The 13,365-nt window shown below is 34.3% G+C and overlaps 1 protein-coding gene and 2 non-coding genes across 4 annotated transcripts; 2 read left to right on the top strand and 1 right to left on the bottom strand.

Annotated features, from left to right (window-relative positions):
* The first annotated feature begins 5,571 nt into the window (after positions 1-5,571).
* LOC133314007 (U1 spliceosomal RNA) lies at positions 5,572-5,732 on the top strand. Its single transcript, XR_009751889.1, has one exon. It is a non-coding gene; the product is annotated as a U1 spliceosomal RNA (small nuclear RNA).
* Positions 5,733-6,654: 922 nt separating this feature from the next.
* Positions 6,655-6,726, top strand: TRNAE-UUC (transfer RNA glutamic acid (anticodon UUC)). The gene has a single exon. It is a non-coding gene; the product is annotated as a tRNA-Glu (tRNA).
* A 90-nt stretch (positions 6,727-6,816) lies between these two features.
* LOC133314006 (squalene epoxidase 3-like) lies at positions 6,817-12,314 on the bottom strand. 2 transcript variants are annotated; one of them, XM_061515437.1, is made up of 8 exons: positions 12,021-12,314; positions 10,960-11,071; positions 9,298-9,472; positions 8,974-9,145; positions 8,572-8,790; positions 8,133-8,408; positions 7,611-7,889; positions 6,817-7,240 (listed from the first exon to the last, which is right to left on the bottom strand). In XM_061515437.1, exons 1-8 carry the CDS (start codon positions 12,306-12,308, stop codon positions 7,139-7,141), a joined length of 1,623 nt encoding a protein of 540 aa, XP_061371421.1. In that variant the 5' UTR covers positions 12,309-12,314; the 3' UTR covers positions 6,817-7,138. The 2 variants fall into 2 exon arrangements, with proteins under 2 accessions (XP_061371421.1, XP_061371422.1); XM_061515438.1 differs by lacking the exon at positions 8,572-8,790.
* Between the last annotated feature and the right edge of the window lie 1,051 nt (positions 12,315-13,365).

Consider the following 13,365-nt stretch of genomic DNA (forward strand, 5'->3'; position numbering starts at 1 on the left):
CCTTGCTTTTGGCTCCTTTTGTGAGTAGGAGTATCGGATTCAGGGAGGCATCTCCACTCCTTCTGCTGCAGCTGACGTGGCTGCTTTTGATTGCTCAGCTTCCTTGTTTCCTTTGACTGCTGTTGTACTACAGCAGGTTTTTTTTTTCCTTTCTGCGCAACCCTCCTTCTTCTCTCTTCATTTTGCGGTTCCTTCTGATGGGCCTGAGGTGTCCTGAACAAAGCAAACTAACCCGATAGTCATATGAAAAAGATAATGTTAAATTTGCTCCAAGTCTACCTTAATTCCCACTTTCGGTATTGCCCTGGTCCACTATTCAAAATAGTTGCTCTATATGGAAAGAAGAAGGTTGAGGGGAGTGATTTATAACCAAACATGGGTTTTGTAGAACAATTTACACTTAATGGGCCTCAACTTTTGAGGACCATCAATAATGTATCACTTAATTTTTTTCAGAGAGGCCTCACTGTAGTAGTTTTCTAGAACTTGAACTGTTTCTCTGGCTTGCATTACTGACATGATAAAGGCATGCTTATTCTTGTTAACTTAGAGCCAAACAGCCTACCTCGAAAGAAATTCCATTGTTTAGCCCTTTTAAGCCTTAGACTAATTTACTCAAAAACCTGAGGAAAATTACTTAACCATGTTTTCATTGACACACCTTGAGAGAGATTGAAATGTTGATCCAAAGAAAAAGAATCAAGGTACTTCTCAACAAGAAAAGTTAAGTAAGTTGCAAAGGAAAAAGAAGAATAGTCTGCAAAAATGTAGCTCAAAAGTGAAAAGAAAGAAAAGATATGCAAATAAGGAAAGAAAAGAAAAAGGTAGTGAAAAAGGGAAAAAGAATCTCGAATTGACGAAAATTGGCAGAAATAAAGATTGAGAAGGAAGCATCGTCAGAAATCTCAGTATTTCAGTCTCAAATTAATCAGCCTCTGTCCAAAAGATTCCTACCCCCAAACCAGGCCTAGTTATAACCTATCAAAGACCTTTTGATCAGTCTATGCATGTCAAATAGGTTCCTCAATCTTAGGAACTTGAGAATATGTTCAAGCTTATGGAATTACTACTACACTGATGGAATGAGTGTGAACCCCTCAAACTCTAGAGTGATGAGAGTATATATTTATCTAGTGAGGAATATTCAAGTTATGATCTGAATTCTTGATACAACTGAAAAGCATTGTTTGAAGTTTTTAACAGGGAGTTATACATGCATAGCAGTCTGATCTCCTAAGATATTCATGTTCCATGTTTTTCTTCATAGAGTTAATCTTTGCTTCTAACTTTAATCTATTACATTGCTGAGGACAACAACGTTTAAATCTGGAAATTGTTTGATATGCCTCCAGCATATATATGATTTTAAGCCAAAAAGAGAAAGAATCTTGATCAATCTTGGATAAAAAAGGCTAGAATTTTTATTAAATTGATATATCTCAATCAGATATCTTGTCACTGATTTTCTTATATTTTTGTAGGAAAAAGTACAAGAAAGCGGCCCAATTGAGCAGCAGAGAAAAAGACAAGATTTGAATCAGAGGAGATTGAAATCAAGAGATATGATCAAGATTTGAATAAGACTGTATTAGGAAATATTGGACCCAGGATATACAATGCAGATTTGATCAAGATTTCTGAGCAAGACACAAACTCTATAAATAGAGACTCAGACCCTAGAGGCAAACAATCTTGGGCTGGAGAGATTCTTGGAGGCTTACGCTGGAGATCAGGATTCTGACGGAGTTGAAGAACGAAGACTATTGATCCTTCATCTTCTTCTTCTTCTTTTTCTTTATTGTTTTCATGAATACTTTTTTGTTTTTTAATTTGTTAGAGTCAGCTATGTCTGGCTAGTTTCTTTTTGTAGTTGGGATCACAGACCCAATGTGAATTCTTTATATTTACTGTATTGTTTTTATAAGTTAATTAGTTAGTTTATTTAATTCTACCTGTGTTAATTTTTCCATATTCTTATTAGATTTGATCACTCTAATTATAGGACTTTGAGGGTTAGGGCTCACAATAGACATAATAGGGTTTTAATCTGGACAAGGGTAGAATAATAATTTGTGCATGACCTAGACATAGGCTTACATAGATTGCAGACTTTTAATTCATTTGCTTAATGCTTAATTCAAGAGGGATTACTAGGACACTAGGATTCTAATTGGGTTAAAGGGTTGAAATCACTAAGACATTATGGTTCAACTATTTTATAGGGAAATAATGAATTGTCTGAGCAAACAAATTAGTTAATTATAAAATACAATATAGGAATATAAGGGAGGATCAGAGGTGAAGTGCATCCTGGCTACAGTCTTTTTACAATTTTTCATCAATCTCATATTTTCTTGACATTCTTGATCTTCTTGCATGTTTTTTAATATTATTATGTTTTTCCAATAATCAATTACTCTCACAATTCAAACAAATTTTCTTTTCCAACTTAAGGAGAATAGTTAAATTAGTACTTGGTGCATTAATCCTCGTGGGAACGAACTTTACTTATCATTTTATTACTTGAAACGAACGGTATACTTGCCGATTTCGCAACAAGAACCTGTACCAGTTTCAAGCTCACCAATAGCCTGTAAATGTTCAAATTTAGAAATTTGGGCAGCTTGGAATAGATCATGACGTTTAGAAGAAGCAGTGATAATATTAATGATGAAATTCAAATTCTGAAAAAATTGATAAATAGAAGAAACTTCCTTAGAGCCAACAATCAAAACTAATTGTAATCGATGAGCAAAACAATGCACATAATAAGCACAAGGACATTCATTAAGAAATAATTCTTGCAATTAATTCCATTCACCACGCATGTTACTAGCACCATCATATCCTTAGTCACAGATATTCTGGATATCAAGGCAATGATGTGAGACTATTTCACTAATATCATTTTTAAGTGTAATAGATTATGTATCTTGAAGGTGATAAAGATAAAAAAAAATCTCTCATTTATGAAATCTTCTTTGCCAACAAATCTCAAGACAAGAGCCTTTTGTTCCCTTTTAGATTCATCACGTGCTTCATCCACAATAATATATAACTTAGAGCCCTCAATATTTTTGCGAACCTATTTTCGCACTTTGTTTGCTAAAACATATAAAATCTCCTTTTGTATTAGAGGTGAGGTATACTTAGCTGTCAATGGATCATTCTTTAGAACAACATGTGTAACTTTTCCATTGTAAGATGTCAAAAGTTTGATCATTTAAATAAAATTACCACTATTTCTTGAATTAATAGTCTTATCATGTCCTCTAAAAGAACATCTTTGAAAAACAAGGCAACAGGCAACATCAATTGAAGTCTTAACACGCAACCTATTTTTTTCAATTTGTTGGGAGCTTTGAGCATGCGTAGCTTTATCAATATGGCAAGATTGATTCATTAAGTCTACACATAAGATGAGTGCATTAGTATGTTGTGAACAAGGATCATTTCTCATGTGACTTAGAAAAGCACAATTCTTTCCACTGTGAACTCTTTTCCAAGTATTAAAACATTTGATTGTGAATGCATCACAATCATGTCGCCTATCGACTTTTGTAGTGAAAAGATAGCATGGTAAATAAAATACAGCATCTATGGAAGATAAGTACTAAAGTCACGAAGAAAATTCTTTGAACCAAGAAGCTTGAAAAAGTCGAGGATGCATTTCCTTTGAAAATCGATAGGAGCATTGGGGTTGACATAGCCCAACCATTAAATAAGCTCTCTGTATCTCATCGACTTCATTAGCTGAATATTCACAATTTGGCTTACGTTTTCCTTGATCACGTACAAAATATTTATCTTTGACTATAATAATGTCATCAGTATGTTCAATTCTACGACACTTGGAAGGAAGTTGCTAATGAGAAGGTGCATCACTTTCAGAGAATATTTTCTTTTTAAAGAACACATATATACTTTTCTATTTATTCTTGCCCATACTTTTTTAACCTACATGTCAATTTGTAAGTAGACATTTATGTTAAAATAGCTAAACCAATATCATTTGTCAAGCAATGTTAATTGCACACTATACCGAACCACATTAGAACTTTAATTGCACATATGGCAAATGAGATCTTAACAAAAAGATATAAAAATATCAACAATCTTTCTATTATTATTTTTATTTAAGAAATGAAAACAACATATAATCGAAACCAAGTTTGTAAATAAGCTAATGAATTTTATCCTAAAGGAAATAACACATCAGGTCACTTAATAACTAATAATAAAATAAAGAAAAAAATTTAGAATTTTTATACATAAAATAATAACCTTGTGTGGGGTTGAGGGTGAGATATGTAAATTCCTCGTAGGTTGCTGGCTCTTGTTGAAAGTAGTTGCAATGTAAATTTCATAATCGAATGCATTTGCTAATTTTTCTTCTATACTTACCAGTTATAAACACGCCGTGGGAGAGGTGGCTCCAAGTGATAGCCTCTGGCAAATGCGGTATTCTATTTTTCCTGCTCTTACCATTCTCATTCTCATTCTCATCTATCTAGCAATGTTGGTTTGTGAGTTTGCATTCTAACATTCAAGGGAAGAACACACAAAATATTATAACTACATATGAATAAAATTCTTTATATTTTCCTTTCACGATGCACTAATTATACTTGTTTCTCAGTAACTTACTAGTCCTATTGATTTTTTTTTTTCTTTTATGATAAACACTAGTCATATTGATTTAATTAACTACACATTTCACAACTTATTTATACACATTCATTATTAAAAAAGAAAAGAAAAAGGTTGTAACAGTGCTATAACGCTTTGATATCGGCTTGATTCGCATTCACTTTATTTGAAAAGTTTAATCTTACCGTGATATAAGAAGTGTGGGATTATAAACTCAAACTTTGTTTTTGAGGGGTTCCTTTCTCCTAGTTATGGTGATATTTCTTTCTCATCAGGATTAGAGAGTCATGTTTACATAGTCTGATGTTAGGCCATGGGTATGACCGCATGACAATGAGTCCATTGAGTGGCCCTTGAAATTTCCTAAGGAGGATTGTAGTATGGGGAAATGTTGATGGCTCTTGCAAATTTGGTGGTGAGAGACCAAATTTGCCATTTTGGCTTTTCCCCACTCTAACTAAAAAGTAAGATCCTTGGCTCTGCCAGTTTGTTGCAAGTTGAGCTTTGAGGTATAATCTCAGCCCTCTAAGTGGACTGGGATGATGGAACCAAGAAGCACTGGATTGAAGCTTATTTGTCTTGTGCTAGTACCATCCACTTTGTGTTGCATGGTTGCAAATTGCTTAACTAACTATTAACTATGCTCATTCCTGTCCTCTTCTAGGTGGGGGACTTGGCAGCTCAACCATGCTCCATCCATCCATTTTCTTGCATTACCAGTTACCAGTTACTTCTTTTGTGCACCAAAACAAGGGATCTTTGTGGCCATTGTGCAGACGGAGAGATCCATCTCTGAGCGAGAGAATGGTTACAACACTCTGTAGTAACTTAGCAGTGCAAAAAGATCCCCACATCGAGAAGATTAGGCGTGGGTATTGAGGAGTACGGGTTATAAAAGTGAAGTGAGTGCTAAGTAGCAACATACTTACCTGGACGGGGTCAATGGGTGATCAAGAAGGCCCATGGCCTAGGGTAGTGGCCTCCATTGCACTTCGGAGGGGTGCTGCCCTAAGGTCTGCCCAAGTGGTGGAGCCTACGTCATAATTTGTGGTAGTGGGGGCCTGCGTTCGCGCGGCCCCTTCCAATTATAGTTCAAGCTTTTCAAATAGAATGGTAGTTTCGTTATGGTGCTTGAAGTAGTGCTACACTTCACTGATGCGTGCTTATATTATGTAGTGTTTTTATATTATGTAGTGTTTTGTGTTTTTGGTTGTTTTTTTTTCTTTACTTTTCATTTTGTCTTTTATTTCGTAATTTGCTTTGGTTTTCTTAATTGGTCACTGTTATGAATAAACACAGAAGATATTTGGAATATTGATTATTTATGGATAAAAATAGGTTTTTTATTTTTTTGGATTTTTATCATCCATTAAGAAGTAAAGAAATTATTACACATAATTCGATGTTCTCTTTAATATTTTGTTTTTGTACTTCCTTTAAAATAATATTTATGAAATAAGTTTCTAATATAATCATGATAAACTCTGATTTAAAATGTAATATTTCACTTTGTACTTTTATTCAAGGGAATATTTGGTACAGGAGAAATTTTTTTTTTTTCCAAAAATCTTGATTTTTAATAATATAATTTTTACATTCAATTTAAAATAATATCCAAAAATTTAAAATTTAAAAAAATTCAATTTTTCAAAAATTCGAGAAAATATTTTGTACCAAACAGTCCCTAAAATAAGATATCCTTTTGACATGCAGTAAAATAATAAAAAGAATTTAAAGTTATGAAAAATTGTCATTTGGGAAAGCATAGTGTATATTCGTGGATTAAGCTAAAAATAAACATGCGATCGCCTGACATAACTCTGTTCCGTAGAGTCTGAATTTAAAATTTTAATATATTGCACTACTAGTCTAGTGTGCAAATCTACTGAAGCCTTTTCCAGAAATATACGTGTTACAAGTAAAGAAACTTTGTCTTGAATAATAAATAGCATGTGGTTAGAACTTTTAAATTAGAAAAACTTTGGAAGCAATTTAACCAAAAATTCCGTTGTCGTCCAGCGGTTAGGATATCTGGCTTTCACCCAGGAGACCCGGGTTCGATTCCCGGCAACGGAATAATTTTATTTCAAGTTTTTTTGTATTATGTTTGTAACACAATAAATAATAGGCTTGCCAGTGGATTCGAGCTCGAGAGATAGTGCTGCTTCCATTTGGTAAATATCCCAGCTTCATTCATAATGATCATATCTAACTATGTGTACATCTAGATAGAAAGATTAAGGGTGTTTTCCCTAAAATAAAATTGAAAGAACTTGACCGAAAACATCATTACAATAATGACAGAAGTTTGACCAATGATATTTCACACATTATCCCACACTGCTCATCTCTAATTCACTCTTGGTGGCTTAACACAATATCCTTAACGCCCATCGATCTTTCTCTTAATTTGTAGACAGAAAACAACTGAAAAACGCTTAGTAGAGGAAGAAGCAATGTAGGCGTTCACCGACTCCTCCTCAATGCATCACCTAGAAGGAGTTCTATAAAAAGATGGTAAGGTTGCGGGGAAAAGCATTTGCCTTACTCCTTCAGCCTTGATGATGGGAAATATTATGCCTGATGCACACTGGAAGATGAATACTTGTAAGAATATAACACAACTGTAATCATGTCAACATACATTACAACTACAACAATGTTCACGGACACTGCAGAAGAAAACTCGACCTTTGTGAATAAGAAATAAAAATGTTGAAATAAGAATGGTACGATTTGCCAGAACTATGCTGCAGCATGATCAAATTATTGCATAACTAGTTCATTTATCCATGATGCTGTTAGGAGATAAGGAAAAGCATGCTACAATGAACCTTGTTAGTAGTATTAGGGTCAGTTACATGTAGCAGGGGAGAATTAAATAACAGCAAGGCAACAAAAGCCATATTCCTTGACTGAGCAACTAAATGGATGGGAAATGGGAGGAAGGAAGAACTCACCAACATTAATCTAGCTCCAATCCACATGCGTTTAAATGAAGGAAAAGGTAAGAGCAAACGGCCAACTCCATAGATTGCAACAGCAAAGAAATGGAGAACTAAACTCAGTGGGCGAGGGTTTAGACCAGAGAGTAAACCCATTGGTCCAGATGAAAAAATAGTTCCAAGGCTCAAGTAGTCAAAACAAGCTTGGCGCAGTTCCTTTCTGGCTTGATCAGGTGAAACAGAAAAGACCTTGTATAGGGCACCCGCCAAAGTATTTATAGTAGATGCCACAGGCTGCAAAGAGCACGTCAGGTCATAGAGTTGAAATCCACATGCTGTGACGATTAAAGATTCTAAATTTACTGTCATATTTACTATCATAATGATTTCCACAAACATGTATCATGCCACAAATATTGTCAAACAAACATCATTACCATTAGACACGAAAGAAATATTGACCAATTTACAAGACCAGATATATAAAATCCAGTTTCTCTTGAATAATATATGAGCCAGTAAGTGAATACTGCTCACCTTGCGCAAGGTGTAAAAAGATTCAAGATATCTGCATAGTGAGACTGCATCATTTAGGTCAGAAAGCGGCTTGAGAAGATCCCGCAGCACAACAATATCAGAGAGTGCCACTGTCATTCCTCCACCAGTCAAAGGGTGACGCATGTTGAAAGCATCACCCATTAACAGAGCTCCAGGAGTAGGATAAGGATCAGCTGGCATGCAACCATTAGGCATGATTCTAATATTTCCTCTATTAATTGCATATACGAAAGCATCATGAAGCTCAGGTGGAATCTGGACAAAAGAAAAAGAACATGATATACCAAGGAAGATGAAGGCAGAAGTTGAATATTTTGCCTCTTAGTTTGAGGCAAACAAAATTGCATACTTGTACACGGCTAGTAATGAAAAATTTCAGCTGGACTATCCACAAGTCAAGCAGGATCATAACAGATACCTGTGGAGCTACCACAGTCTTCAGGTAGTTGGCCATTTCACCATTACCTATGGGAGGAACTTTTTGACCAGGTATATCAACTAAGCAGCGAACCTCAGAGCTGCTGATAGCATAAAATAAGATAGGGGAAGGATCTGCCATAATAACATGCCCATGATTTTCAAATGGGAGTTGACAATTCTCCAGGACTAAACCCACGAAATAAGAGGGTACTTCTACCTGGCCAAGTGTTCAATACAATTGAATATTAGGGAAGTCAAGCAAACTTATGTGCAAAATTGACAAAATCCTCAAGACGTCACATTATCAGCAAACTGTCTTGATCATAAGCATGATATCTCACGTCATTAAAAAGGAAAAAATAATATTTTGTCACTCAACTTATTTAGAAGACAATTCAACCTTGCGGTGGCAGAGAGAGTGACGCAGATTTGAGAAACAGCCATTACAAACAATTGTGAGGGGAGCATAAGCTTTAAGCTCTTTGCCATCTTTAGATTTGTACTGAACCCCTATAATGGTTTTATTATCTCGTTCAAGAAGAGATGTAACAGTGCCTTGCTCCATTCGTACACTGAACAGTAACAGAGAAGACGATATTATCAGGCAAAAAGAATACCGGAAAAGAGCAATTACTTTGGAAAATTAACTAGCTTTTGGCTTAATTTTTAACCAAGTAAATAATTTTAATAATTAAATCAACAATCACAATAGAACAAGGACTACTTGGGGAGAGCAGCAACTTTTTCTCTCATCCTCTGTATAAACCGTCCATTACGAAAGCTCCTACCAGCCACATCAGCATGAAACTTTTTCAAGGGATAAGGCAGCTTAATATTTTTCCTATCCTTGAAAAGAACGTATCCTAGAACCTTTTGTGCATCAATTTGCTCCACGCAGTCTGACAAAAGAATATACACAGAACAATTCAAAACAATAGCTTATAAAAGAGAATTGTATCTGATAGTCAGCTTCCTCCACCATCAAGCATATGTTAATGTCAGTGGCAGAAAACATATTAAATTCTTAAGAGAAATAAATTATAGCTTCGAAAACATTATCAATTTATTATAAAAGCAATGTTATTAATAATATGCAGTTCTATATCCTTTTTCCCCGCTTAAGGGACCCCATGAAATGGCAAACGGTTTAGAATTTGAGCTACAAAACCATTAGCAATGCTGTGTGGTAGTGAATGCTGTGCACTGAAATGTCAACATAAGCAAAAACAAGTGTAGCGAGGATGAATATGCTGAGGCAGACGAGTAGGCAGACGAGTAGGCATACAAGACAAGTTTAGGAACAAGCGTATCCAGGAGAAAGTTGGAGTAACACTTCGGAGGAAATGACAAAAATGACGCTTGTGATGATTTGTTCATGTCAAAAGAAGACCAATAGGGGCTCCAGTTAGATAAGTGGATCAAATGAAAGATAATATAAGAGGCAGAGATAGACCTAAGAATACATCAAGAGAAACCATTAAAAAACACCTCACTCTAGTTTTACCTAAGAATACATCAAAAGAAACCATTAAAAAACACCTCACTCTAGTTTTACTGAAATATTGGCTTGTGATAGGATCCAATGGTGTTTGATTGATCCATGTAGACAACACCACCTAGTAGGATAAGGCTTGGGGTTGTTGTTGCTGTTGTTGGGTGATAGTAAGTACATAATTCCCTTGAAGAGAGAAGAATTTGTTTATAATATAGGTGATGTAGAAAGAGTAATCAAGAGTACTCCTCTCATAAACATAGAGTGCTCCCCTAGGGCGGAGGACTCCTCCAACTCAAGTCTCAGATACTCTCTGAATAAAGAAAATATCAATTCCTATAATCATCAAAAGCATCTCAACTCTTTACATTAAAGTTATATTTGTAGACCTAATAAAGCCAAACACCCTAATAAGATATATTCTAAGCTGAAATAAGATAATCCTAAATAGTTCCTAAAAATATTGAACGATATCTTGCATAAGAGGAAATTATAAAATTCTAATAACATAATAATTCCTAAATAACACAATCATTCAATGTGCTTATCGATTCTGCATCAATAGGAGGTTTTACAAGATTTACCAGCATAGAGACTTGATGATAAATCAAACTAAAAAATAATAATCATAATAATAAATAAATAAAGCAAGACTAGGCAAGTTTAAACAGCTAGTAGAAATATGAATAAACTGACTCTGTAACAGCAAGAGCAAAATGGGAAAGGCACATATAAACTTCTCCTGACAAGACATTAGTCAACTAACAAAGTGTTATTTCACTTTTTAAAAGTAGTACCAAATAGCAATCGGGTATATATAAATATATGATGAGAAGAGAGATCATATCCAACCTTAGCCCCATAATAACTCTTGTATACTAATTTGATATATACCTTGTAACCCTAATTCAATTAGCTTCAGGTATCCTCCTGGCTGGAGAAGTTCACCAACGATTCTGTCTGGCTCTCTCAAGTCTCTCTCAATAACATGGACACACCTTCCATCCTTCAAAACATTTCAATACACACATGCTTAGGGAATATCTTGATGATAACCAATCCAAACATCATTCCTTTTTCTTATGATATTCTATTTTCTAAAAAGTCAATAATGCTAGTGATGCAAACCATTGATTGAACAGTCTTTGATAATCCAATCCAAATACATAACAATGATAACAAATTCTCACAAACAAAATTACTTTGGATAAAGATGTCCATTTCGAGCCTAATATAACACATGCAAATAATCACCAACATAAGATAAGATATACAGTACTATCAAGGGTACAGAATGTTCCAAATTGATACCCCTTTCTCACAATCTCACGCATTCTGCAGAAAGAGGAGGAGGTGCTATTTGTACACCAACTCTTTTCATGGTTACAAACAGAACTTCCTAATGAAATTCAGAAATGGAGCCTTTTCTTATTTTTGGATTTTTTTTCTTTTCTGAAAATATTTTGTTTTGACAGATACATCTCGAAAAAATTACTAAATTCATAACATAAAATGCATTGTGGAAAAGTATGAGGAGATGATGACCAAGAAAAATAATAAGATATACTCATAGAAGCTAGTGTTAATGTTTTAGAAATTGGAATACTAGTTTTTGCTAGTATTCCAATTCAATAATAAGACTATAATCAACATACAAAATAATCTGTGTATATATCACTTATTCGGAACAGTAAAATTTAAAAACTTAATAAGACTGTAATCAACATACAAATTTTGACCAATTCAATAGCAGTATAGCACACAAGTGAGTTAACACTTAACACATCTTCCCGCGCAAAGACTAAATCAAAACTTTTTCCAAACTCATCCATTTATTTATTTATTCTTTTATCATTTGAAAGAGCATAACCTAAAAAAATCAAGTAATAAATCGCACGTAAAATAAATAAACGTGAGTTGGCTTTAGGTGGCGTGAAAAACAGAATCAGACGCACCTTAGCGAGGGTGTGGGCCAGAGCAGAACCAGCGACGCCGGCGCCGACGATGATGACGTCGGCGCCGGAGCAATTGAGGACAGCATCTCTTGCATTGCGACGGAGGCTGATTTTTGTTCCGAGAACAGTCGATGCGATCGGGAGGTTGTTACGGAGGAGAGGTAGATGAGATTTGTTATAACTGAAATTGAACGCCCAGTGACAGGTAGTTATTGAGGAGGAGAGGGTGAAGTTTGTTATAACCGAAATTGAATTTGTTATGGCTGTAGCTGAGGGACTGTGAAGCATTATGGAGGAGGAGGAGGAGCATACACGTATATCACTTGCACGCTTTACAATTCTAAAAGTATATCACTTATATCCCTTCCGATATTATACTAAGTAGTGTATTACCCGTGCCGGGGAAAAAATAGGAATTTTTGTCGGGTTAATCAGTAAAAAAAATCAAAAACTTCATATGAATGATACAACAGTGAAGGTATAATTAAGAAGGAACAAAATAAAAAAGATTTTATAAGAGTTATGTTGTAGTAAAAGTGATTGTGTTATATTATAGAGATTCGTTTTGCGTGCCGAATTTTTTTTTTTTTGCTGCGGGCCCCACAAAATATTGTGTGTGTAGAAAAATTTTTGTGGTCATGTTAAATGATAGATGATAAATCCAATAAAAAATGCAAACCTTTTACTTGAGAAATATATGAAATAAAAAAAAAACTATATTGTTATTTTATGCTATTTTGGTGTGGTGGGCCGACCATCCAGACCGAACTAATTTTGCCACTTTTAACCGTTAGCATTTTATAGTGGCATGTAATAGATTTTTATATTTATCCACACAAAAATATGTCGCTATAATTTAGCTTGTCCTGTGGTCATTCTAAAATATATTGTTATACTTTAGCTTGTCTTGTGATCATTCAAAAATTACAAAGTTCGACTCGGCTTCTTTCAGTATTTCTTAGATATGGACTTTTATTTACTACACTCAGATTTACAAAATAATAATAAATAAATATTTTTTGCAAGGATTTGTGTAGTTAGTATTTAAAATTTTATAAATTTGTATTTTAAAAAATTAAAATCAGATTTATGAATTTAATTATAAAATATGAATGATGAAATTTAATTTAATTATAAAAATATGTTGGAAGGCGGGGCGGGCAGGCCCTCAAGAACAAGCTCAGTGTGCCACCTTTAACTATCAGCATTTTATGTAAATAAATATTTTTTTTGCAAGGATTGATGTCCTTAGTATTTTGAAATTTACAAATTTGTATTTAAAAAAATTAAAATCAGATTTAGGAATTTAATTACAAAATAAAAAGTATGAAATTTTAATTTAATT

The sequence above is a fragment of the Gastrolobium bilobum genome, unplaced genomic scaffold (genome assembly GCF_033153095.1).
Source record: "Gastrolobium bilobum isolate Gb01-03AN ecotype WA unplaced genomic scaffold, APGP_CSIRO_Gbil_v1 utg22290, whole genome shotgun sequence".
In the NCBI taxonomy this organism is placed as follows: domain Eukaryota; kingdom Viridiplantae; phylum Streptophyta; class Magnoliopsida; order Fabales; family Fabaceae; genus Gastrolobium; species Gastrolobium bilobum.

Excerpts from the sequence above, each read along its gene's own strand:
- LOC133314006 (XM_061515437.1), bottom strand. The coding sequence starts at position 12,308 with ATGCTTCACAGTCCCTCAGCTACAGCCATAACAAATTCAATTTCGGTT. Across the intron at positions 11,072-12,020 it reads TGGCCCACACCCTCGCTAAG|GATGGAAGGTGTGTCCATGT; the intron begins GTGCGTCTGATT and ends AATGTTTTGAAG. Across the intron at positions 9,146-9,297 it reads AAAGTTGCTGCTCTCCCCAA|TGTACGAATGGAGCAAGGCA; the intron begins GTAGTCCTTGTT and ends GTTACTGTTCAG.